A 27,935-nucleotide genomic window follows, 5' to 3' on the forward strand; every position below is an offset into this window, starting at 1 on the left:
TTACATTCATCTAATTGTGTGTAGTTTGAAGAAATATTTTTGTATACGAAAACATTGATAAGATTCGGTATCTTATTGGGGCGTGTAGGCCAATAAATTGGTTGCCCTGTTGATAAGGCTTCTGCTCCATATCCTTTTGTCGCCTTTAAGAGGCGATAGAAGAATTTTACACTGGTATTTATTTTCCAATTTGTGTTTGTTTTTCGTAGAAGACATCTAAATAAATGATATGCAACAATAAACAGAAGAAATTAAGTAAGTGAAGCAAAGAAAAATTAAAAAAAATGATTTTCCCAAAATTTCAATACAAATCAAACTAAAGCAAAGTATCAATTGACTTTTATTTCTTGAATGACAGACGAAGTTTGCAAAATACCACATACATCTCGAACTATTTCCTTCCAACTTTATTTCCTACTAATAAGTACTCTAACTCTCCTAAAGTATATTCGACTTCTACTGTACGGCTTTTAGGGGTCTTCTTATCTGGTATTTGAACAGTTACTTTATTGGTTTTACGATGGCCGTTTCTACTCGCTTGATTCCAAATACTTCGCCAGAGTCTTACTTTATCCTCTTCTTTGGTATTTTTTATAGTCTTATAAAATTCTAGTTTATCTAAAAATTATTTATATTATTCGTATGAATAATTCATTTATTTTTAATAAAATTTTTAGGTGTAAAAATATTATAAAGTTTAAAAAATTACACTGGGTGTAAAAAAAGGGAAAATTAATACACCAGTCTATCTGGAAAAAAATCATCAATTTTACGTAAAAACGTTATACAGGGTTTTCAAGATTTTAAACGGCAGATGAGGGATAACGGATAACTAATGATAATTCCGTGAAGACCTACAGCTAATTCTTCACTGAACCAAAAAAGTACGTAAATATAATGAAAAAGACATTGATTCAAAAACGGGGAGCATTAATTTTCGTCCAAAGATCAGTATCATTGGTCCAATGTAAGTAGATACATTAACTAATGCTAAAAAACATTAACTTCTATGAAATATTACGTTCATTCAATGTACTTTCTAGCCAAGAATTAATGTACCGATACATTGATTCAATGTACCGATCCATTGATTCAATGTACCGATACATTGATTCAATGTACCGATACATTGATTCTTAGCTAGAAAGTACATTGAGTGTACGTACTAATTCATAGAAATTAATGTTTTTGAGCATTAGTTAATGTATCTACTTACATTGGACCAATGATACTGATCTTTGGACGAAAATTAATGCTCCCCGTTTTTGAATCAATGTTTTTTTCATTATATTTACGTACTTTTTTGGTTCAGTCTACCAGACTTTTCATCAGCAAAATGAGAAAACTCGCAATATTTGACATCGGGTTTGTGTGTACTTCCAGGCAAATAAAGGAGTACAAATACAGAATTTCTTAGTTAAGTTGTGCTCACTACGGAGAGCAATGGATTGTATCCTCGCTCCGACCCTTGCTCCCTTGTATTTATATTCGTTATATTCGTGAATTCTCGCATTTAAAATAATGTAGTTATTTTATATAGCGATCGATAATATAGTTTAGATCGCTATGTAAGAGCAAGGGTCAGAGCGAGGATACAATCCATTGCTCTCCGTAGTGAGCACACCCCTTTACATACTAATTATAATATAAGAAAAAATGCGAATGAAAAAGACCCTCAATGTTTATTTCTTATTTGCAATAAACTAAGCAATATAGGGTGTTTTCTGAAGGTAGTTTTGTATTAATTGACATGGAATTTGTCTTTATTTGGAAGAAAATTGTTTGCCGTGTTTATTTTTTTTTTGAAAATCTATGGTTTATCGGCGTTGACTACCGATTTCACCCAACCCCACGGAAAATAGTCCAGCGGTGTTTAATCGTGTCATCTTGGAGACTAATTCATAGATGTAAAATGCGAAACGATATGCTCACCAATAAATCAATTGTATGATATGTTGCACTACCTTGTTAAAGAAAAACCACAGTCATCTAGATCAGAGGTTCCCAAACTTGTTTCTCTCTTAGACTCCTTGTCATGTTTTTTAATTTTAAAAAGACCCCCTGCTATTCACTTAAAGAAATAACACCAAGAGAGAATAGAAAATAAAATAATATGTATTCAGTGATAAGAAAAAAATATTTATATATTCTACATGTATTAAGTGTTGTATTTATTTACATAGCTAAACAAAAACGATCTAAATAATTTAAGTGATAAACAAATACTTTTTTAAATAATTATTATTTGTCTGAATCTCTAAAAAAGCTTTTGAATACATTTTTTGAAAATTTCATATTTTTAATTTCGCACGCATCTGGATGTTTTAGTTGTATTGACATATAGAATTATTTCGTAACATACAATCATATAACATACAATTTATGTGTCTTCGTTAATCCAAACAAACCAGAGAAGACCCACAGCTCTGTGGAGTGAGAAACGCACGAGCGAGTGGGACGCGTATAAAATATAAAATTCTTGCAGATCAAGATCAAGTGAAAGCAGTTTTAAATCGACGATATTAAAACATCATAGTGCCCATCCACAAAAAAGGGACAAAACAAAATGCTCGAATTATAAAGGAATTTCACTCCTAAACACGACATATAAAATCCTCTCAAATTTCTTTTCTTTTTTTGTAACCGTTATAAAGAATGAAAAAATCAGGTTTTTGACCAAAATACTTTTTTTATGTATTTAAGAGAAAAATGTTTTAAATAAATGTTGTAGATGTTAAAAAGTTCTTTAATTTTATAATATGTATATTAAAATACATAAATCGTTGACGAATATAATTGCAAAAAACCCTCATTTTTGCAGTAATTTATAAATATTAATAACTTTATTTTTTGCACAATGATATACAACTTAACTATTTTAAATAATGTCAATTAACGAGTTATTTATATATTATAATGTTCTTGAACTCTTGAAAACGCGCCATCGGGATCTATTTTGAGCTAAGGCCTTCACCTCATTCCAGGACTTTTCTTAACCTCTTATCTCGTCCATCATGGATCTTCTCCAAGTTTGTGCTTTTGTTGTGTATGGGTTACTAGGTAACAACTTACCACGTGTAAGAGTCATATGTTGTCCTAAGGCCATATCCATAGGATTTATAACCATCCTTTGGATTTTACTATGTTTTTACATATATGACTTTTAGTCTATTTGTAAAAGGTTTTTATCTTTGTATTTTTGGGTGGCTCACCATGTTCTTGTAACACTGATGATGCTCTTGTTACAGAGCGAAAATGTTTTGCTTCAATGTTTGTAGTCATCTAGGGGCTTTTTAAACTAATATACATTTTACAAAACCAGGGATCTGAGGATATTCCAGAAATTACTCAAGATGAGACAAAATATGCACTCCAAAAAATGAAAAACAACAAGGCTCCGGGAGATGATGGAATAGTTACAGAAGCTATAAAACTTGGCGGAACTTCTCTTCTGAAAAAAATACAAGACTTCTTCAATCTCTGCTTGTATAGTCAAAAAATTCCTATAGCTTGGAATAACTCAATTACAATTCTTATGCATAAAAAGGGTGACAACATGAACCTAGAGAATTAGAGGCCAATTTCTCTACTCAACTATTTATACAAACTGTACACCAGAATAATAACCAATCGATTGGAAGCAAAATTTGAGTTGTACCAACCAAAAGAACAGGCTGATTTTCGCCCCAACTACGGTACAAATGACCACCTACAGTGCATCAAAGTCTTGATGGAAAAATCAATTGAATACAATAAACCTCTAGTTCTAACGTTTATGGACTTCCATAAAGCGTTTGATATTATCAAACTACCCGCACTACTTAAGGCATTGTAAGAGTGTCGAATTGATCATAGGTACACCAATATTATAGAAAATATATACAGAAATGCTACAACAACTATAAATCTGCACGGTCCTACCAATAAGATATATATCAGGAGAGATATTCGACAGGGAGATACTATGTCGCCTAAGCTGTTCATTACGGTACTTGAACATGCTTTGAAATCACTGGAATGGGAAAATAAAGGTATAAATATCGATGGTGAGATGCTGTCATCTACGATTCGCAGATGATATTGTTCTGATTTCAGATGACCTAAAAACTGCCAATGATATGTTGAATGAACTCCGCGATGCAGCACGTAAAGTAGGTCTAAATATTAATTACCAAAAGACCAAAATGATGACGAATTTAGTTCCGAGCTATCCTTTAAAGGTAGAAGACGTCGAAATTGAAGTTTTTGACAGCTACATATACCTTGGACATACGGTAAAAATTAGCGGAGACAATCAAACTGCTGAGCTGCTAAGAAGAATAACTCTGGGATGGGCAGCATATGGAAGACTACGTGATATTTTTAAAGGTGATATACCTATCAGCTTAAAAAGAAGAGCCTTTAATCAATGTGTCCTGCCTGTTCTTACATATGGCGCAGAGACACTTACCCTAACAAGGACATCTGCACGAAAACTACAAGTGACGCAACGTAGAATGGAAAGATCATTGTTGGGCATAACGTTAAGAGATAGGGTAAGAAACGAAGAAATTCGTAGAAGAAGTGGTGTAGAAGACATAATAAAACACATAGCCAAAATTAAATGGAAGTGGGCAGGACACGTCGCTAGAATGAGAGATGATAGGTGGACCAAAAAAATCTTGGAATGAAGACCGAGAGCGGATAGACGAAACCCGGGAAGACCACCCACAAGATGGACTGACGACATAAAGAGGATTTGTACCAACTGGATTGCAGCAGCGCAGGATAGATCTGAATGGAAGTTTTTCGAGGAGGTCTATGTTCAGCAGTGGACGACTATGGGCTGATGATGATGATGATACCTTTTACCAGGACAAAAATGTTTTATTAAATTTAGTTGTAATTAATGGCATACAGCCAGCTACAGGAAATTCTTCCTTGTGGATATCCATATTTTGTTATCATATGCATAAGTATACAGGGTGTTTGGTAACGAATGGGCCATAGCTTAATAGAGAGGGCTCAATATGGGCCATATAGCATAGAGAGGTTAAAATAGGTCGATTTAAGCTAACTTACGTTTGTACAAAAGTTGATAATAATTGAAATACAGGGTGTCAAAGTTAATCTTTTATTTTATTTATTTTTGAATATTTCCTGACAGGCATGGGACAACAACACGAAATTTGGTAAGTGGTGCTGGTACTGTACACCCTACTAAATTATGTTAAACAAACGTTTTTGGCTACCACCAGAGGCGTACGACAGGGGAACGTGAATGGTTGACCCTTCCCAAATTCTACGCCACTGGCGGAATTGCTATTTTAGTGCAATTTTTTTATTCTGTAATATTTTCTCTTTAAATAACATTCTTTTCATTCGTAACGATAAAGCCATTAGTTTTTGAAATATTTGAAGCTAAAAACGAGGGACCATAATACATTAATCAAAATAAGTGTGCCTTTTCTTTTTTAACTTCAAATATCTCAAAACCTAATGACTTTATCGTTACGAACGAAGAGTATATTATTTGTGTAGAAAGTATTGGAGAATCTAAAAATTATGTTAAAATATCAGTTTCATCGGTGACGCAGAATTTGGGAAGGGTCAACCATACACTTTCTCCTGTCGTACGCCTCTGGTGTTAACTACAAACGAATATTTAACATAATTTAGTAGCGTGTACAGTACCTACACTTTCTGCCAAATACCATAAGGATATGTTAAATAGTTTTATAGAACCGGGCACACATAATTCTTAAATTTTTAAATAAAGAATAAATTATTAAAAAAAAAGAATACTTTAAAATAATTTGACATATCCGTGTGATACTTAGCAGAAAGTGTAGGCACGAGGAAACAGTAGCTATCAACAGGTAGCGAAAACGCGTTCCAAGATTGCGGCTGTAACTTTGAATATTTTTTCGAGATATTTGGCAAACGTATTCGTAATATAATAAAGAATGGCGGTAAGAGCCCAATTTGAAAAATATATTAATATGTGGAAATCACTCTGTAATTAAATACAATATTAAAAAAACGAGCCTGTACCGCCATTAATAAGAACAAAAAAGTACACTTTCTTCAAATAAACTTTTTTATCCGATGCCTAGATTTTGTGTCATTTTGGAACTACTAAAATTTTTTATTTTATTAGTAGTTCCAAAATGACACAAAATCTAGGCATCGGATAAAAAAGTTTATTTGAAGAAAGTGTATTTTTTTGTCCTTCTTAATGGCGGTATAGGCTCGTTTTTTTATATTGTATTTAATTACAGAGTAATTTCCACATATTAATATATTTTTCAAATTGGGCTCTGTACCGCCATTCTTTATTATATTACGAATACGTGTGCCAAATTTCTCGAAAAATATTCAAAATTACAGCCGCAATCTTGGAACGCGTTTTTGCTACCTGTTGATCGCTACTGTATCATCTTAAATAACCGTTTGTGGCTACTACCAGAGGCGTACGACAGGGGAAAGTGAATGGTTGACCCTTCCCAAATTTTACGCCACTGATGAAACAGCTATTTTAGCATAATTGTTAGATTCTCTAATACTTTCTATGCAAATAATAGACTCTTCATTCGTAACCATAAAATCATTAGTTTTCGAAATAATTGAAGTTAAAAATGAAAAGGCACACTTATTTTGATTAATGTATTATGCTCCTTCGTTTTCAGCTTCAAATGCCTCGAAAACTAATGGCTTAATCGTTACAACTGAAGAGTATGTTTTTTACAGAGAAAGTATTGCAGAATCAAAAAAATGTTATAAAATAGAAATTCCGCCAGTGGCGTAGAATCGTTCATGTTACCCCGTCGTACGCCTCTGGTGGTAGCCAAAAAGTTTTTTTAACATAATTTAGTAGATTGTACAATACCAGCATCACACACCAAATTTTGTGTAGTTGTCCCATGCCTGCCAGGAAATATTCAAAAATAAATAAAATAAAACTTTAACTTTGACACCCTGTATATCGGTTATTATCAACTTTTGCACTAAGGTAAGTTACCTTAAATCGACCTATTTTAACCTCCTCAGGAATCTAAGGTTAAGCTATGGCCCATTCTTTACCAAACACCCTGTATATGCATGAAGGAAATGAGTCTTTTTCTTACAATAATAGTTTCGTTCACTTGACTGTAAATTAGATCCCCTTACCTACACTGAACACCTGAATCCAACAACTTCAGAAAGCTGCAGCTTCAGAATAATATCTTTTCAGACCTATAGACGGAGAGCTAGAGGCGAGAAATCATCGTCATAAGTAATATGGAGTTTGGCATGTGAAATGTGTCTATTGTATATTGATAATTATGACCCCTTTCAGGCTGACACCTCAGTGGATACAGGAAGTAGCAATAAGGGATGAAAGGGGAAAGTTGGTGCAGTCATTAAATGTTTTCACCTTCTATTTTGTTATACCTCCATCGATTTGCATGAAAATTGGTGAGTAGTTAGAGCATAACTCAAGAAACAAAACTAATATGGTGCCAACGTGCGCTTTTACCCTGGGGGTGGATGCCACCCCTTCTCGGGGGTGAGAACTATTTTAATAAAAATAACCCCACTAATCGATAGAGAGACAAATTTTAAGCAAAATTTGTTACTTCTAATTATTAAAATAAATCAATACTTTTTGAGTTACTAAAGATCAAAATTTGAATTTTTGGTGAAATAAATGCATGATGTAAAGCGGTTTTTCGTGAATAATTCAAAAACTGTAAGTTTTATCAAAATAGTTATAATTACCAAAATTGAAGATAATAAAAAATAAAAGAGATTTCGTATTCGAAAAACCTTTGAGAATTAACAAAAAGTGAGTTATAGGTGATGGAATATATATTTTTTCGGCTAGTACCCAAATCTAAGTATTCAAGCTCAAATAACGGGAAAACGGTGCATTTTATAAAATATATTTACCGAACACTTGTCAAAGTGCTCAAGAATACCTATCAAGTGAGCTCCAGATGAAGTTTATAACATCAAAGCTAAGCAAGTGATGATGAAAATAAGAGAACCCTTTCGAGTTTTTAGGAAAAAGTAAAAATTAAAACATACGCTATTTATATATTTATTTTGAAATTTGTTAACAGAATAGTTTTTAATGGAATTTCGGGAATGAAGTTAGGATTATAATTTATATCAAGTTCGTTTTATTACAATTTAAATATTTTAAACAAGTTAAAAATGCGAGCATTATTATAACGAAAACTTTGTTTTTTATGTATTTAAATTTCGAATATGGAAAATTGCTATTATGAAAAGTTGTTTAGAATTAAAAATTATGTTTAATGTGCAATTATATCCTACTATTTAAATATTCTGAGCTATAAAGGCACTTTTCTGAGCGAATTTCTTGAGCGAAATTCATATTTTTTACACACCGACTAAAATCGATACAATTTTATATAATCTTATGTTTATGATTGCATCTTGGATTTTAGACCGTGCAGATCTTTTTATGAAGAATAATTTTTGTTCGTAAAATTAATAATAAAAGAGTTATAAATGAAAATGATGATTGGTAGGTATCTCTAATTTGAGAAAAAAATTAAACATTTTCTTTTTATTAGAAGAATGTAGATAATAGTTACATTATTATAATAATTATTAATTATTTAATTATAATAATAACAACTATTGCATATATTAGAACACAGTTTTTAATTCCAAACCATTTTTCGTAGTAACAATAATTTACAACAGTGTGAAAAAAAGGTACTTTAATCTTGAGCGAAATTCATATTTTTTAAAATACCTCCTCTAATATAAGTAAAATTTGCTATCTGATGATTGAATCGTAGGTTTTAGACGATGCAGAACATTTTATGAATTTTAACTTTATTTCGTAAAATTAAAAATAAAAAAGTGTCCCGTAATATATGTGTCCAACTTAAGTAGACACACTGTATATTATACAATATAATATACATAATACATAAATCATTGGGTAGACAGCACCAAAAATTTGTAACCTGCCATTTAACATTACTTACATTAAAATTAATAAGTAATATTTATTTATTTGATATTTCAATTTTTTTACAGTTTATATGAAGTAATATATTTTTGAAATAATATGAAATTTTCATTAACATTTTTACGTACAGTGTCTCCATTGTAGAATTATCTCGCTATCTAAAATTGCTAAAAAATCATAAATTGCTGTCCCGAGATGCAACTTGTCTTTGAGGTCGGTTATCTCGAAGATGGTTTGAGATATCTAAATGCCGTTTTCAGATTTGGATTCAGGAGACAAAACTACATTGACATCGGTACATAAGCTCCAGATATTGCAGGGGTGGCAACGCAGGAACGAACGACCGGACTTTGCGAATTTATAAACGAAATCAAAATTTTCGTTGAAAATACTATTTATTTTTCACTTTCGCTGTCACATTCACTAAAATCGCTATCATAATTATTTTCATCACTTTCGCTATAATGAATGTCATCATCAGCTTGCTCATCATCCATCTCATCGTCTGTTTCATTCTCAAAAGTAATCTCTAACAATCTCTGGCATTTGAGGCCCTTCAAACCATTTGAATTTATATTTGTTATCTTCAGCAAGTTCCCAACCATTTTGTTCAATAACCAGATCTGTTGGATTTTTTTACAGGCGTTCAACCAAATACCTGTATCGTGCTCGTAAAAGATGTTGATATAGCTCAGATTGTTGATGCATCAAAATTTTTCAGATTTTTTAAAAAAATGGTTCATTTACGTCTTTTAGCTTATATCGACGATTAAATATTGTAAGCCGTATGTCATTGACTTTTCTTTGGAGAATTCTTTTTGTAATCCCTGTACCGTATATGTGACAAATATATGCTTCTAGAATTTCAAAAATCGTCTCTTCGTCAAAATCGATATCTCCAAGAGCATAAAATGCTTCCTTATATTGCTCAAATGATTTCATAATATTGAATGGTTTTTTTTCCTTTCTATGAAAACATGGATTATAGTCACAGCCAGTTAGAGCGTGGAAACCGGCTAAAGCTTTGCATATTGAATCTCCAAAATGTTCGTAAATTTTACAGATATCAATATAACGTTTTTTTCCTGCGGTTCCAGACTGTATCCAAATGTGTAAATTACTGTTCAAGTGATGCATATTACTTAACATAATAACCAGAATATCTGTATCTGAGCACTTTATGATTACATTGTCATCTTTCTGTAGTTGACATACGTGGTATATTATTTTAGTGTCTGCCTCCTCATGAGCTGGACAACTAAAATATGGAGCTTCGTCTTTCTGCACTTCTCCATTTTTACTAACGAAAAATTTGTGACACTCAACAAAATTAACATATATTATTTTACCTTGCAGAAAAGGTGCTATTTCGTTATCAGCCCAATAAATAAAAAAAAAATCGAACCAAAGCCTCTTTGAATTTGTTATTTCTTAACTCTTTAATAAAATCGACTCGTCTCTTTTGATTGGGTCCTGATATACAGAAAACGCGATCGGCTTCTTTGTTAACTCTTGTAGATCCTTCATAGTCTTTAATTGACGGTAGGAAATATTGATCAAATATCATCAATCCGTCATTTTAGGAGCACATGCGTGAAGTTACGAATGATAAAAAGAACATATTATTATTAATTAAATGTATGTTACTAAAATATTGTTTTTATATTATTTCGATATTTAATTGAATTTTTTCTATCGATATAAACTTAGTGGCGGTTCTAGCCAGGGGCAGGGGGCAGCTGCCTCCCCCCCCTTCAGTTTTTACAGTACTTTTGTACTATAATTTTCGTTAAAAAGGCACGTTATCTTATTTATTCACCGGTTGTGTTCCCTTGCCCCCCACTTTTTTTGGTCTAGAACCGCCCCTGTATAAACTGAATATGTACAGAAACTGAGGGTGTCCAATAATGGGCACATTTGACGTAATATTCAAATACCATTTTGCTATATTTTATATAAATGTCTTAAAACAATTTTAAAAACTTATATTAGACTGTGACGACTCGTACTGGCAACACGTACTAGGCTGAACATTCTAACCCTGTCACTCGACTCTGTCTCAGAGAGAACTGACGCTCGAAATTTTCTAAGTTTGTCATCGAGGCCTATGCTCTCGATGTGCATCGCCCCGCCTTCTCTCTTCTGACGCGAGTCAGAAGCTCCACCCGTCGAGGATTTGGAATTCCCAGCTGTCGTGCACGTCACAGTCGACGGTTCTGTAAAAGCTGGCGGTTCCAATCCTCGATATTATTCTCGTCCCGGACGTCGAAGAGTAAGGTCACTGCTAGCACACCCCACTCTTACCGACGAACAGCGAGAAGCCTGAGAGCACCAAGTGCTGAAGAAGCGGCGCACGGTTAGCCCTAAGCTATTAGTTTGGAACCAGCGTGAAAAACCAACGACGCTTGGCCGTGTAAACCAAAAAGGTAGACGGATTACTGGGTTTCAGAGGAATACTCTGGCCCTGGGCTCGAGCGAGTTCGCTCGCCCCGAACTCTACCTAGTGTTCACATACGGTTACAAGAACAAGTGCGAGTAAGGGGGCCAAACTAACTGCGAAAAAGGCTTTCAACGAGGGACCCACCAGCAGCAGGGTAAACTGCACCCATCAGGTAATTATAGTCACTGTCTTACGCCGGAAAAGCACGGAGGGGTGGACAAGCCACCTTTATCCCTGGGGTTTACCCCCCAGAACACCTTGAGGCTGAGGTGCCCTCCGATCGCTCGACTTGCATCCTCACCCATTTGTAATGCCTTCTTCTGTAAGGTCAGTCAGCTCCACCCGGTCGCTTCGTCCTCGGACGACGACCTCGACAAGCGTTGCCACCACCACCACCACCACTACAGCCACCACTACTGCCAACCAGTTCTCTTCCTTACATCAGGAAGGCACTGTACCCCCATCCAGAGGTTACAACCGGCTCACGGCGGAGCTAGACCTCGAGACGCTTAGCGCGGAGATGGAAATCGTCCGCAACAAGTATCGCGAGGCCTACCTTCGCATCGAGCAGGACGACGCCTCCAACCCCCTTCTGCAGCGATATGCTAACGATTTTCCGCCTCTAAGAACACCAGCACAGGCTGGTCCTCAGCGACAGAGCGCTCGGAATATTCACGGTGCCATACCAAAAGTCCCAACTCAACCGTCAAAACAAGCACCCAAACAATCGAAACAACAATCTTCTCAACAGCAACCCTCTTCTCAACCACAAGCAACCATCAGCACTGAAAACAATCCTGAACCGAACGATTTCGTCTTCCAAAGAAGACAAATAAGACAAATGTCTTACGCCAATGCCGCAGCCAATCCACGCCCCAAAACCCAAGTCAGAAATCAAAACGTCATCAACGCCATAAACGATCCCACACTGTCCGAGTATCTAATCAAAGATCTCCCAAAAGATCTTTGTAACAAACGTACCTTCTTTCGGCAAATAAATGCCACCACTCTTTACTGTCAGAGTGAAAATATGCGATCAAAAGTCCACCCCCTTCACTCCACAAGCTGGAGTTCCCCAGGGTTCAGTCCTAGCGCCGCTGTTGTACATCATCTACAACAGCGATATCACTAACCAAAATATCCCAGGTACTCGGCTGTTTCTCTATGCAGACGACACGACTCTGCTCTCAACTACCTCTCGATACAACCCAAGACTCCTCTTCAGAAGAGCCCAGGCTCTGTTGGACGGCGTCGGCGAATGGTGTTGTAAGTGGAGAGTCACGCTCAACGCGAACAAAACAACAACAATTGTGTTTCGCGCCCCTTCTGTGTCACATAGAATCATTCGCAATGAAGACGACCAATATCCTCTGAGTTTGTTGGGAGAAAGGCTTGTCGTTAGCCCGACTGTGAACTATTTGGGAGTACTGTTTACCAGGACTCTCAACTGGGACGCAGATCTAAAGGTAACTTTAGACAGGGTAAGGAACAGGGCCAGACTTCTCAACGCTCTCTCTGGAAAAATTGGCAAGACACACAAGAAGACTCTCATTCACACTTACAAGACCTTTATTCGACCCGTCATGGAGTACAAGTCATGTATCTACTCTCTTTGCTCTAGACAAAAACAAGAGAGGTTGTTGAGGACAGAGCGCAGAGTCTTGCGTAGATGTAACTATGAGCACTGGCGATATCCCTCAAACGAAATCCATAACATCTCGAACATCCCCAAAATCACCGAGAGAATAAACTCTCTGAACAGGAACTTCACAATCAAAGTAATCAACGGCCCCCCTTCCGACACACAAGAATCTCTCAAATGTTCCTGTTCATCTTCCGGCCACGTACTCTACCGAAAGCCCAAACGCAAAAAGATTCACGTACCGTCCGCTCTAATGCAAACATGCATTGACGAACTCCCGGTAGAGTACGAAAACATCCTTGAGGCTACCCCGTTAGCCTACCGTACCCACCTATAACATTTCCTCTTCCCTACCCCGAACAGGGAGAAGTTGGTTTTTTGCGGTTTCCCAACTTCATTGCACAATTATACCTGTTCGTCCCAAGAAAATAGCCGCAACTATTTTCTCCACTCGAACGCTCACTGTCCACGCTGCGCTCAAAGCCACCTCCTGACCGCCGACGAGGGACGCAGGTTCGCCTGTCGTTGTACAATGGTTTCTAGGGAGACTGGTCGAGAGCAAAGCACGGACAGTACACGTAAATGTCTATGGAACCAACAACAATCCATCAAACTTTCTTCTCTGTTGTCTTCTTAGCCCTCTGGACACCACCGTCCGGCATAACCAAGGACCCAAGAACACCAGGACATGGTGCTTGCCCCAGTGTGTTTTTCGGACTGTTTGCTTTTGCTGCCAACACTAAACATTCACCACAAACCCTGAAGAGGACAAAATCCTAAACGGGGAATCACATTGTATGCATTTCTTCTTAACATTATCAAGACAAGCAAATCAAAACAATGTAGTTAGTTAGTATCCTCGATATCTCAGTCCGAGGACCCAACAGGCCGGGGGTGAATTGAGTAGCCTCTTGCATGCTGGAAGTTAGAGGCCCTTCGAGGGGGACTTACGACTCTAACTTTCAGCTCCTGTTGTGGACAAGTTCTTGAGTATATCAAACTGGTCGGACGGTAGACTGAGCAGTTTGGAATTTTTGGACTTAGAAAAAATTCAGGTCTCGGAGAAATCCGTGAAAAACACTAATGAAATAGTCTTTCTTAAGGACCAGCGTTTGGAACGTCGAAAAGACGTTGCAGAATCATCAAAGTTTCTAGCACCCCTAGAAACAATAACCTTCCTAATCTGAGAAAAGATTTAGTGAAGCAAGCAGCCAAGAATATCAGGTCAACCTCGAATAGAGGTGGGACAAAAATAACGGAAAATCAAGATTCATTAGAAACAAACAACTCTCAAGAAAATGATGAAGGCCAGAAAAAGAGGAAACAGAAAATGCCACCTATCACGGATGAGGAAGGAACACACTACGAGGCCCAAAGAAAAGCAGACGCAATTGCAAGAAAACTGGAAGCCACACACAGGCAAAATCAACACATGTCGGACCAACAGACCATAGACGAAGTAAACAGGGCCTACAACAGGATTTCAGAAATAAATCAATTCGTGATAGAAGAAGAAGACCATCTACACCCCTCAGAAGTCCGCAGGATCATCAAGAAACTCAAAGGATCCAGAGCTCCAGGACAGGAATACATCCACAACATCGTCCTCAAGGAACTACCGAAGAAAATGATAGTACAACTGTACTACATTTTCAGGTATTGCCTTGAGAAAGCTCATTTCCCAAACAACTGGAAACATGCAAAGACGATACCTCTCCTGAAGCCAAGAAAAGATGGAAGAAGACCAGAAAGCTACAGACCAATCTCACTGCTGGAACCCTTGGGAAAAATCCTAGAGAAAATCATATTCAAGAGGCTCATCAAACACGCTGAAAGAAGAAACATCATCCAAGAAGACCAATTCGGATTCAGAAAAGGAAGAAACTGTGAACTACAACTCGCAAGAGTTGTCAGCGACACCAAAATCAGGTTCAACAGAAAACAGGGATGGCAATACTGGACATAGAAAAGGCATATGACACGGTCTGGAAGAAAGCACTCATCTTCAAGATGGACAAGGCTAGATTACCACATTATATAGTTAATATTTGTGACACATATTTAACTAATAGAACTTTTCATGTTACAGCTGACAAAAAGATGTCCAGGATACAACAAATTCAAGAAGGGATGCCACAAGGCAGTATTTTGTCTCCCATTTTGTATAACATTTTTGTTTCGGACTTACCAACAGATGCAAGAACCAGTACAGCTTTGTATGCAGATGACACGGCAATCTACACTTCAGGCAAACAGGACAGAAGAATCATCCAAACATTAGAAGGCCACCTAGAGAGGATTGCAGAATTCACGGATAAATGGAAAATCAAGATAAACACGCAGAAGACACAGTTCACCATCTTTACGCAGCAACCCAACCCACCAGCGGCAGAACTAACGATGAGAGGAAACGTTATACCAGCCACGCCATCAGTGAAGTACCTAGGAGTCCACCTAGACAGAAAAATGAACTGCAATCTGCATACAAAGCAAATTAAGAAGAGAGCCACAGTCAGTAAAAAACTAATTCTGCCTTACATTTTCAGGTCATCACCACTATCTAAGAAGAAGAAAATCCAGCTCTACCAAGCATATGTCAGGTCGACTATGCTTTATGCAGTCCCAATATGGAGTTCAACCGCCAACAGCAACTGGAAGAAGCTAGAAGCAACAGAAACGTCATGCTACAGGATAATCGACGGTACAGCATGGCAGGTCCGGGTGACAAATGCAACCATCCAAGAAAGGCTCCAGTACACACCACTGAGGGAGGTGGCCGAGAAAAGGACCCAGTACTTCTTCAACCAGGCCACAAGAAGACTCCTAAAGACCAGGAACATCCTCGAAAATAACAGGGCCCAGAGGATGTTTCGTGAAACACATCGTCTGATCGACCATATGATCAGACAATAGCCAGGTGGTTGCAAACCGGTCAGGAAAGTAGGTACAGAGCCAAATAAAGTACCTACAGAAGAAGACGTCCAGGACACAACAAGAGAAGAACCAACACCGAGAGGATGAAGAACAAAGGAGATGGTGCAACTGCGGAACATCTAGAAGAAATGAAATATCTTAAGATTGTGACATGTACATTTTATTAGGGCAATAAACGTTTTTATTTTTATTTTTATTTTATTTTATTTTATATAAAAACTTATATAAATAATACAATAATTAAGCTCCAAATTTTTGGAGCTTAAATTTTGAAAAATGTTTGTAGCATAATGTTTAATGGTATCAACTTTTCCGGGAGCTCATTTGATACATATTTCCAAGTACTTTGACAAGTGTCAGTAAATATATTTTATAAAATGCACCGTTTTCCCGTTATTTGAGCTTGAATACATAGATTTGGGTACTAGCCGAAAAAAATATATATTCCTATCACCTATAACTCACTTTTTATTAATTCTCAAAGGTTTTTCGAATAACAAATCTCTTTTATTTTTTATTATCTTCAATTTTGGTAATCATAACTATTTTGATAAAACTTACAGTTTTTGAATTATTTACGAAAAACCGCTTTACATCATGCATTTATTTCACGAAAAATTCAAATCTTTGATCTTTACTAACTCAAAAAGTATTGATTTATTTTAATAATTAGAGGTAATAAATTTTGCTTAAAATTTATCCCTCTATCGATTAGTGGGGTTATTTTTAATAAAATAGTTCTCACCTCTGAGAAGGGGTGGCATCCACCCCCAGGGTAAAAGCGCACGTTGGTACCATATCAGTTTTATTTCTTAAGGTATGCTCTAACTACTCACCAATTTTCATGTAAATCGATGGAGGTTTAACAAAATAGGAGGTGAAAACCTTTAATGACTGCGTTAACTTTCCCCTTTCATCCCTTATTGCTACTCCCTGTATCCACTGAGGTGTCAGCCTGAAAGGGGTCATAATTATCAACATACAATAGACACATTTCACATGCCAAACTCCATATTACTTATGACGATGATTTCTCGCCTCTAGCTCTTAGATTACTAGGTCCCATGGATTTTTTTAATCTACACACTGAGAACTATCATTGACCGAACTTTCGTAAATTTTACCGGGTTTACTTTTCCATAAGGAGTGCTGCGGGGTCCTTTGAAAAAAATATTTGCTTAGGGAAGAGAAAAATCCGTTAAACTTACGAATATCAGGTGTTTTTTTTTTAATTTCAATCATACTTTTAACAGATTCTTTGTCAGAAGAGTCAAACTTAAATGTAGTTTTGGTCTCTTGCCATTTTAAAATTTGTGAATTGATGTAAATAACGCTAAAATTTTCATCCACGTTTTCTGATTTGTTACTGGCATGATTAGCTCTTATATTTCGTTCGGTTAAATCTGTGTGGTCATAGTATAACCGTTGTTTTTTCCAGATATTTTTATTAACGGTCTTGTACATATTATTTGAAAAATCGTTAATAAAGTGTTTAACTCTTCATCTTTTGGTTTTTCTTTGGATAAGAGTGTTGCGTTAACTGGTGAGAAATATCATCACCATCACGTAACGCTACAACCCTGGGTAGGTCCTGGCTGACTGTACAAATTTTTTCCAATTTATTTCGGTCTTCCATCAACCTAGGGTCAAATGGGATATTCATTTTTCGGAGATCTGCTTGGATGTTATCTCTCCATCGCATTCTGGGACGTCCGAGTGGTCTTTTGCCTGTAGGAATCTCCTCCCATACCAGTCTTACAAGTCTCTCGTTATGAACTCTGTGCACGTGGCCTGCCCATTTTATCGCTGCTATTTAATTTGTTGGACAATATCGGTGTAATTTTAGAGTGCTTTTAATTCAATATTAGTTCCGATCCTATACCGGTTTGTGTTAATACCGTGAAGTATTTTTTGTTCAATACGTCTGAGCTTTTCTTTGTTTGCTTTGGTGATTGGTCCACGTTTCGCATCCATATGTTAGTAAAGGTCTGACGATGGATTTATAGATTTTGATCTTGGAACTTTTTGTAAGATTTTTTGATTTTGTAAGCTTATCCAGTGAGAGTAGACAGCGATTTTCCAAATGGGGTCTGTCTTTTATTTCTTCAGTAACATCGTTGTCAGCTGTAATTATGGTCCCCAGATACTTAAAACGTTGTAGGAACTTTTTGAAATTTAAAGTGTTGACCGTTACATTGGGTCCTATCTTGTCCCTTCGTGTCGTTCTATTTATACACATAATATATTTCTCTTCATTAATCTTCAGCCCTACTTCACTTGTTGCTCCTTACACCTTGTTGAAAATGTCTTTTATGGATAGGATCAAGTCTCCAACGAGATCAATGTTATCTGCGTATGCCAGTCCTAGCTTGGTACCTTGAAGCGATAGCAGTTCTGTTTTTATTACAAGGTAAAAAGTAGTGGAGATAACGCATCAACCTGGTTGAGTCCACTGTTGATTTCAAAGCTGCCAGACAGTTTATTATTTACACGTAATTTAGATATTCCACCCTCCATACCGACTGAGGGGAAAAATATATAAATATGTATGTATCAACTGAGGGGGCGATATGATTGGCGAGATATATGCTACGTAACTAGCGAGTGGGAACCTCGTATGACCTCGTAGTCGAGACATGTTAATTCAAATAAAAAAAAAAACAAAACTAGATAGTATGTTTACAAAAAAAACAGACATTAGCTTTTTAAAGTAATTGTCAATTTTTTTAACTGTTTTAAATGAGGAAGATGGCATTATTAGGTGGGAAAAACTTTTCTTACAAAAACGTTTTTTTGTAAATTAAGGTATTTGTCAGTTTTTACGATCTTTTTATGACATTATCATTTTTTAAATTCGAAAACAATAAAATATTTTAGGCGTGGCTATTATAAACGCTTTTAGTGCGAATAAAAAAACAGATCTATAAAGATTTGGTTGAAATTGTTTTTTATACCGATAAATGTAAATGTTGTTGCTTAAAATAAAGGAAACTGTCTGATTTATAAGGTAATCAAAATTTACATTTAAGACATGTAACAAAACTTAAATTTTTTGATAAAGTCAATGTACGACTGAATTATGTTTTGTCGATAAAGAAATACATATGTTAAGGCTATAACACTACCCTTTCAGTTTGAATATATCAGAGTATTTAACTAGAGAAGCCATCAATATAAACCGATTTTAAGAGATTGTTTTTTATTTTACCTACTTTTCGTGGTCAACCCTTAACTTGGCGGTGTGTACTCCAGGATACGTTATTTATTCAAATTAATTTCTCTATATATACGTAAAGTTGCCGCGAGATTTTAAACGTACCCTCTCCATAAAGCATTCGCCTAACCAATAAATTAATTTGAATGTCATACACAGAGATTTCCACCAATGAGAGAGCGTTTTATGTAAGCGTGCTCAAAATGGCTTTCAAAGAAGGTGTTACTTTGTGTCATTCGGAAAGTAAATTCATTTTTTAAATGTTTTGAACTATTATATGAATTGGTAAACTATAATTCTAGATAATTAGGCCTGCAACAAACCATCGTATAAAATAATATTCAGGATTTTTTTATAAACAAACAGATAGGATCAGTTTGAAAAGTAGTATCTCTGAAAATAAATTGCCAGGTTAGCGGCAATTTAGATAGTATCCTTGAATATACAATGGCAGGTACTGATGAAAATTGAATGAGTATCTTTTTGGATACATTACCCGGTATACGGACAAATACTAACTGTTTCTTATTAGCTACTTTGCCCATTAGAGGATTAACAGAAAAGTGATAAAAACATTTGGTATATTATGTAGCATGTCCCGTCAATATTTTTTGAATACAGTATGTTTTCATATTATGTATTGAATTCTATTTTTTATATATTAGGTATATACAGTGCGTCTATAAAGTAACGCACAAATTCATTATTATCTAAATAAACAATATTATTAGAAATTCCCGAAAGAGATTGATTTTTATTTTTAAATTACGATTTTTTGGCATAATACTAGTGACGTCATCCATCTGGGGGTGATAGCATTATCGATGACACCGAAAAACAAGATTCGTAGTCACGTCCAGAATATACCTGGGGAAGATGTCAGAAAAGATCTTTTCGGACACTTTCCAACTTTTACAACCAAAGGATGATCCCGTAACTGTTGCAAATGACAAACAGCAATGAGTTGTACAAAATGTAGGGCGAGATTATGTTTTATGTAGGGCGAGATTATTATTATGTTTTAGGATTTTCATAATAACTAAATTTTGTAATCGTTTAACTATGTAGGTACTTATAATTACTTTTTACTTTTATTTTTTGAGTGTTCCAAGTTTTATTTGAAGTTTTGAATTTAAGCTTTAAAAATAATTGTTTGATCATCATTGTAGTTTATTTATAATTTATAAATGTATATGATTAATATATTAATTGATTCAGTACTATGTGTATGGTTGAAACCCCTACACAAAAAGCCATCTGTTCATAATTGAAGTAACACAAAATTCCAAAAAATAAAATGACAACATTAAACAAATCTACAAATGTTTCGCTGAAAGTCTTGAAAATTCTAAAGACTTTTAGCGAAACAATTTATTGTAGATTTGTTTATTTATATATTTTGTGGAATTTTGATAATTTTGTTTTAATTCAATAACCCAATATTATTTATTATATTGGTCCAAACTAAATAGGTTTGAAGATGCATTTAAAAAAAAACTGTACAATAAAGAGAAAAATACACTTAACTTAAATACTTACGAATATCAGGTGTTTTCTTAATTTCAAGCATACTTTTAACAGATTCTTTGTCAGACGAATCAAACTTAAATGTAGTTTGGGTCTCTTGCCATTTTAGAATCTGTGAATTGATGTAAGTAACGCTTAAAGGCTCATCCACCTTTTCTGTATTTTTACTGGCATTATTTGCTCTTATATTTCGTTCGGTTAAATCTGTATGGTCATAATGTAACCGTTGCTTTTTTCCATGTATCTTTCCTTCATTAACGGTTTTGTAGAGATTATTCGAAAAATCGTTAATAAAATGTTTTAACTCTTCATCTTTTGGCTTTTCTTTGGATTTCTTTAAGTTATTTAAAGTCACTTCCATAACAGATATTATCTTATTTTTTAAGTCAATACCTGAAAAAGGAAAAAATGTAAGAGACATTATACTCTGGGCTAATTAGCAAAATTCATGGAAAAGTTATTTACCAACAATTTTATTGCTGGAATCGAATTATAAGATCCTATATATTAATAATATAGGTATGCAAAGTCCGCAGATAGTGTGCTACTTTTTTTATAAACAAAATGGCGTCGACAAATCATATTTTTTTCAATTTTTGCTCTATAACTTCGAAGATTTTAACTTTACAACAAAAACACCCAAATAAAAATTCACCGCAATTAAATTCTGCATAGAGATATGTTTTTCACGATTTGCTCCGACGAAATTTTTCTCGGAAAATGCGGGTTTTCCTAACAAAAACTTTAATTTTCAAATAAAGTTTTAGGTAAGTAATTATTAATCAATAATTACATAACTTAGTGACATCAAATCTTTCTTGGTATAGATTGTAATTCCAGAAGCTGGTGAAAATTAAACGAATATTTTAGCAACAATTCAATTGTTAATTAACAATTTACGATCGCAATAATAACCAAAATAATCATGATACATTGATCAAACTTTTAAAGATTATAAAGTTGAGATGCCTATTTAATATTTTATCGACAAAATATAAATTTTTCTTTTTTTTTGCATAGTCTTTAAATTTTGAAAAAAAAAATAGTTATAATACGCTGGTCTAATTAGTAAAGTACAAAGAAAGGTTATTTACCAGCAATTTTATTGCTGGAATCAAATTATAAGATCCTATTTATTATTAATATAGGTATGCGAAGTCCGCAGATAGTGTGCTACTTTTTTTATAAACAAAATGGCGCCGACAAATTGTACTTTTTTTAATTATTGCTCTATAACTCCGAAGATTTTAACTTTACACCAAAAATACTTAAATAAAAATTCACCCCAATTTAATTCTACATAGAGGCATGTTTTTCCCGATTTGCTCCGACGAAAATTTTCCTCGGAAAATGTGGGTTTTCCCAACCAAATCTCGAATTTTCAAATAATTTTTTTGGGCCAGTAATTATTTATCAATAATTATATAGCTTGGTGAAATAAAAGCTTTCTTGGTATAGATTATAAATTCAGAAGCCGGTGAAAATGAAACGAATATTTTAGCAACAATTCAATTGTTAATTAACAATTTACAGTCGCAAGAACAACCAAAATAATCATGAGACATTGATCAAACTTAGAAAGATTATAAATGTGTGATGCTTATTTAATATTTTGTCGACAAAATATAATTTTTTCATTTTTTGCATAATCTTTAAATGTTTAAAAAAAATTGTTATAAACAAATTAACATTTCTCAGAAATTGTTTATTATATTCTAATTTTAAAAAATACTTAAAATGCGTATTTCATAGGTCTTGAAAATGAATGCTTTACAAAAATTTTCCAACCATTTGCAAAAAAGTTATGAAACAGCAAAGTAAATATACGTTTTCTCCGTTGTTTATAATTTGTTTTAATTGTTTCAAAGCTTAAAAGTGAGTCTATGGTACAATCTAATTACTCACAACGAATGTCAAAAATTAGTGCAATGGTTAAATTTTAATTAAAGATTAAAAATACTTTTTTTGTAATTTTTAGCGCAAAAGTAGGCCTGATACAGAGTCGGAGCTAAAATGTTCACTCGAAGCGACAGACACGCAGCATATACATTATTTATTAAAAGTGTACGTCGCGCGGCCGATCGTCCCTCCGAGTGAATATTTTAGCTACAGTACTGTATTACTCTACTTTCGCGCGTGTAAATTACAAAAAAATATATTTATAATCTTTAATTAAAATATAACCATTAAACTGGTAATCATTATTTTTTGTAAATAATTAGCTTGTACTTTAAACTAACTTCTACGCTTTGAAAGAATTAAAAAAAAATTTTAAACACCATAGTAATCGTATGTTTATTTTGCTGTTTCATAACTTTTTTGCAAATGGTTGCAAAAAAGTTTTAAAGCATTCATTTTTAAGATTAATTATTTATATGGGAAATAAGCCACAATTAAAATGAAAAAAATAATTTTATTTTTTATTTTACAATAAAATTATTTTTTTTCATTTTAATTGTGGCTTATTTCCCATATAAATAATTAATCATAAAAATGCCACAAGGAAATAGCTTCAGAACAACATTCATTTTTAAGATATTTGAAATGCGCATTTTAGCTATTTTTTAAAATTTTAATAAAATAAAAACTTTTTGAGAAACGTTAATTTGTTTATAACTATTTTTTTAAACATTTAAAGATTATGCAAAAAAATAAAAAAATTATATTTTGTCGACAAAATATTAAACAGGCATCTCATATTTATAAGATTTCAAAGTTTGATCAGTGTATCATAATTATTTTGGTTATTATTGCGACCGTAAATTATTAATTAACAATTGAATTGTTGCTAAAATATTCGTTTAATTTTCACCAGCTTCTGGAACTATAATCTAAACCAAGAAGGGTTTTAAGTCACCAAATTATTTAATGATTGGTAGATAATTACTTATCTAAAACTTTATTTGAAAATTAAAGATTTTGTTGGGAAAACCCGCATTTTCTGAGGAAAATTTTCGTCGGAGCAGATCGGAAAAACACATCTCTATGCAGAATTTAATCGCGGTGAATTTTTATTTGAGTGTTTTTGTTGTAAAGTTAAAATCTTCGGAGTTATAGAGCAATAATTGAAAAAAACACGATTTTCGGGCGCCATTTTGTTTATAAAAAAAGTAGCACACTATCTGAGGACTTTGCATACCTATATTATTAATATATAGGATCTTACAATTCGATTCCAGCAATAAAATTGCTGGTGAATAACTTTTCCCAAAAATGGCCTATTCTCCGATAATCAGCCCAGACTATTAAGACAAATTATTAAAACACTAAAAGAAATTATAGGTGGATGGTAAGCTATAATAGGAAATCGCAAAAGAAAGAAAGGCTTAATTTATAAGGAGATATAAGGAGACAAAAGCTCATTTGTGAATCATTGGAAAACAGCTTTTCCAAGAATCTTGTCTACGAGAACTTCTACCAACCCTTATGCCATTAAAAATAATAATTATTTTTATCACTGTTATGAGAATATGTATAGGACCTTTGTTGTTTAAAATTCAATGTACAGTTTTGTATACAGTGTGTCAATTTTAAAACTTACAATGGGTTATATCTCACGAACAAATGCTGATATCGGAAAATGCTTAAAACCGTTTCTAGGATAGTAAGGGGGAACTAAAAGACATGAAAGAGAACTCACCCCCATCAACCCCCTAGGCCCCAACCACCACAACCAAAAAAGTTTAAATTGCAAACCCCTACTTGTGATACATCATTGAAAAAGGCTGTAAAAAATGCTATCCAATGATATAGATAATAATTATACAGGGTGAAACAATAACTGTGAAACTTTGGCTTAAATGGAAAATTTGATGAGGTTTTTGTTAAACTACAAATTTGTTAAAAATGTCAATTAAATAAATGTTCAAAGTTTGTAAACATTGTTTCGTAAACAATAATACAGATTATTTTCAAATTCTGCACGAACTTTGGCAAATATTGTGCTAGTAATAGCGCGACATGCTTGAGTAATTCTTTCTCGCAATTCCCCAAGTGACGCAGGTTGAGTTTTATAAACAACTGATTTAAGGCCATAGAAAAAAGTCAGGTGGCGGTAAGTCTGGTGACCTCAGTGGCCATTCAATAGGACGGAATTGGAAGTGCAGCAAATCTTCGTCTAGAGCTTTCATTAAATATTTGAGCTGCTCGTAAATAACACTAATTCTGGGAGGCAAATATGAAAATGATTTCCACGCTTTCAGGTATACTGTGACAACATCGTGACAACAACTACAGCTGAATGACAGTACCGATCGTACAAATGGTGAAAACTAATGATATTAATTTAAATGTCTCAAATAAACCAAAAATTATTGAATCTGACAAAACCCAAAAAAAAAAGATGTTTTCAACTTAAGTTTTTATTTAAGAGAAAAAAGTACCGACGTACACTTATCATTCAAAATAATAGTCCGGGAGATAGCATTACAAAAATACAAAAGTCATATTAAGCCGGCTAATGTTAACACCCTGTATAATTATTATTTATACCATTGGATAGCACTTTTTATAGCCTTTTCAATGATGTATCACAAGTAGGGGTTTGCAATTTAAACTTTTTTGGTTGTGGTGGGTGGGACCCAGGGGGTTGATGGGGGTGAGTTCCCTTTCATGTCATTTTAGTTCGCCCTTACTATCCTAGAAATGGTTTTAAGCGTTTTTCCATATCGACATTTGTTCGAGAGACATAACCCGTTGTAAGTTTTAAAATTGACACACTGTATATCATTGTTCACACTAAACTGATAGTTTTAGAAATATTGACGAAAGACGTAAAAAACTCCCAATTTACCGACTTATTTCCCACCTCCCTCCCCCCAAACCGAAATGGTGTAACATTTTACTTAACAATATCTGGACCATATAGGAAAATTTGTTGGTGAAGGATAACTTTCAATTTGGATGTCTGGGTTATGCCTTGTTTTGGATCAACTGGACACCAGTACCTGGTATTGTTAACAGGACTACGCAAACGAAAACTTTTTTTTCTCTTTGATTCTGGCCTTGGTTTAGAACTAGAACCTTTAGCCACGTAATTGTATAACTTATCACTAACTCAGGTGTAATGTGTAGTGTGTGTGTTGTGTAAGTGTCTTGTTACTTTGCAAAGTCGACGTCATTGTCTTTGCAAAGAGACGCTAATTGTATCCGAACGTCTGCGGTCCCTCCGGTGAGTACCGGTGAGTACTTAGTACGGTGAAAACTTAGGAAAATAAAAATTAGCTAGAGCTAGAGCAACATTCCAAAAATAATGATTAGATATATTTACAATTTATCTTATTTTAAAATATAAATGGTGTAAACATAAGCAAGAAGGAAAAGTGTAAAGTAAAAATATGCAAATTAATTATAAAATAATTACAAATTACCTGGTTTTAAAAGATCTTCTCCCCATTTCCGTAAACTGTCACTGTAAAGTACGTCTGTAGGAGGTAGTTTATCATTTAAAAGGTTTTCATTTTGAACAGAAACAGGGTTGACAATAAATTTTGGATTAGGTAAATCACTAGATTTATTAACTGTGCTAACATAACACTGTTTCGATTTGTTGGCAGCAGTTGCAGGAACACTTGCTTCTATTTTAATTTGTTGACTACCATTACCAGCTACTTTACTAATATGTGTCACCAATTTGGTGACAATTCTCTTAAAGTAATCTTTCGGCACTGCTTTTTGTTCCTGCGCAGCTATTCTTTCTTCTAAGGTCCGAATTTTGTCAGTCAGGTGTTTAAAATAATTCTGACACTGCTGATGGTCTCCGTCTCTACTATGTTTTCTTTTAGAATATTCCGCATTATTTTTTCTGCTCGGTAACTCTTCGGGGTATTTTATTGGTTCAGTAGCAAAAGGTTTTTTCTGAGAATCGGTTACAATGCCTACAATAGCACAATTCTGGCAAACGCAAGGAGGATCTTCTTTTTCCTGACTATCAGGTTGTGATCGGTGTTTGCAGTCAAAATATGAGTGAAGTTCCTGATATATTTTGGGTGTAGTATATACCTGATGAATTTGATCCTTTTCTATTTCTGATAAACTAGTCTCTTTGAAAGGTGGCTTTTGTAAGTGATCTCCTAAGGGATTACAATAATTGTAGACTTTTCTGCTGTTTGGTGGAGATTGATTTGAAGTTCTACGACTATCACCTGAGCATTTTTCTTCATGAGTAGACGGTAGTAGATCTTCATTTAAATTCATGGAAGTAATGAACTGCTTTACTTGATTACCAGACATTACTTTCTTTTCTCTAGTGAACTCCTTGTTATTAACCGGTTTTATAACAGTAACGTCCAAAAATGTATCGGCGTATTTTTCTGGATAATTTATAATTTGTTTTACCTCGTCATCCATTTCCAATTCAAGTAATAGTTGTTTGTTTTTCTCTATAGCAGTATCAGGTTTCGTGGTATATTTATTTTGCATTATGTTAAATAATAGGACATTTTTAGACTAGTTTAGATAATAACCATTGTAATTTTGAATAAAAGATAAAATTTAATGACAGGATATGTTTTGACAACTTAAAACAAAATTATTAAAATTTGATATCAAAATTGTCAAACAGTTGTCAGACAAATCGACAAATAAAAATGTCTTGCGAAATTGTAGAAATTATAGGTAATTTAAAACATATTTGTTCGCAGATTTTAAAAAGGCTTTTTTAGGCACTGGTGACTACGAAACTTACGAAAAAATCAGCAAAAACCAATCAAATTTTGCGACAGTTTTAGCTTCAGAGCTGGTTTCAGATATCATCGATAATGCCCTGGATATAGTAGAGGACAAAGATCGTCAAAAAATGAATACTTCTGGTGACATATTTGAAAATTTATCTAACAAATTTCAGGGACTAGTCATAACAGAGGAACAAAGATACATGGAAGGGGTTCCCGCAGCATCATCTAAAATACTACTTGAAGGAATTGGAGATCAGTTGCAGCGTGAGCAAGAAATAGAGAAAGAGGCCGTGATTAAGCATCCTCCCGTCGAAAAGAAGAATCGACTTAGCGATCTTGTTAAAAACTCAAAGCAGTTATTAACAAAAATTATGCATGCTGAAAGCAAGGCAGAACTGAGTGACGCAAAGTCTGAAAAGGTGGTCAAAGTTGTGGATCTTGATGCAGTGGAGGTTCCGTATAAGGTTAAGAAGATCCTTAAACCTGAAGACGTACTGTTACCAGGAAAGTATTTTTATACATTTTTATTTTGA

At 34.3% G+C, this 27,935-nt stretch overlaps 2 protein-coding genes across 2 annotated transcripts; one reads left to right on the plus strand and one right to left on the minus strand.

Annotated features, from left to right (window-relative positions):
• Nucleotides 1-324: 324 nt before the first annotated feature.
• On the minus strand, nucleotides 325-27,245 carry LOC114332845 (uncharacterized). The gene is made up of 3 exons (XM_028282624.2): nucleotides 26,098-27,245; nucleotides 20,741-21,121; nucleotides 325-618 (listed from the first exon to the last, which is right to left on the minus strand). The coding sequence occupies exons 1-3, from the start codon at nucleotides 27,146-27,148 to the stop codon at nucleotides 392-394; spliced, it is 1,659 nt and encodes a 552-aa protein (XP_028138425.1). The 5' UTR covers nucleotides 27,149-27,245; the 3' UTR covers nucleotides 325-391.
• On the plus strand, nucleotides 27,209-27,935 carry LOC114332847 (uncharacterized). The gene is made up of 2 exons (XM_028282625.2): nucleotides 27,209-27,343; nucleotides 27,391-27,935. The coding sequence occupies exons 1-2, from the start codon at nucleotides 27,316-27,318 to the stop codon at nucleotides 27,933-27,935; spliced, it is 573 nt and encodes a 190-aa protein (XP_028138426.2). The 5' UTR covers nucleotides 27,209-27,315.

Source organism: Diabrotica virgifera, chromosome 5, assembly GCF_917563875.1.
Source record: "Diabrotica virgifera virgifera chromosome 5, PGI_DIABVI_V3a".
In the NCBI taxonomy this organism is placed as follows: domain Eukaryota; kingdom Metazoa; phylum Arthropoda; class Insecta; order Coleoptera; family Chrysomelidae; genus Diabrotica; species Diabrotica virgifera.

Coding starts and splice junctions, on each gene's coding strand:
- LOC114332847 (XM_028282625.2), top strand. CDS start 27,316: ATGTCTTGCGAAATTGTAGAAATTATAG. Junction 27,344..27,390: donor CGAAATTGTAGAAATTATAG/GTAATTTAAAAC, acceptor AGGCTTTTTTAG/GCACTGGTGACTACGAAACT.
- LOC114332845 (XM_028282624.2), bottom strand. CDS start 27,148: ATGCAAAATAAATATACCACGAAACCTGATACTGCTATAGAGAAAAAC. Junction 21,122..26,097: donor AGAAGATCTTTTAAAACCAG/GTAATTTGTAAT, acceptor TTCCTTTTTCAG/GTATTGACTTAAAAAATAAG. Junction 619..20,740: donor TAAGAAAACACCTGATATTC/GTAAGTATTTAA, acceptor AATAATTTTTAG/ATAAACTAGAATTTTATAAG.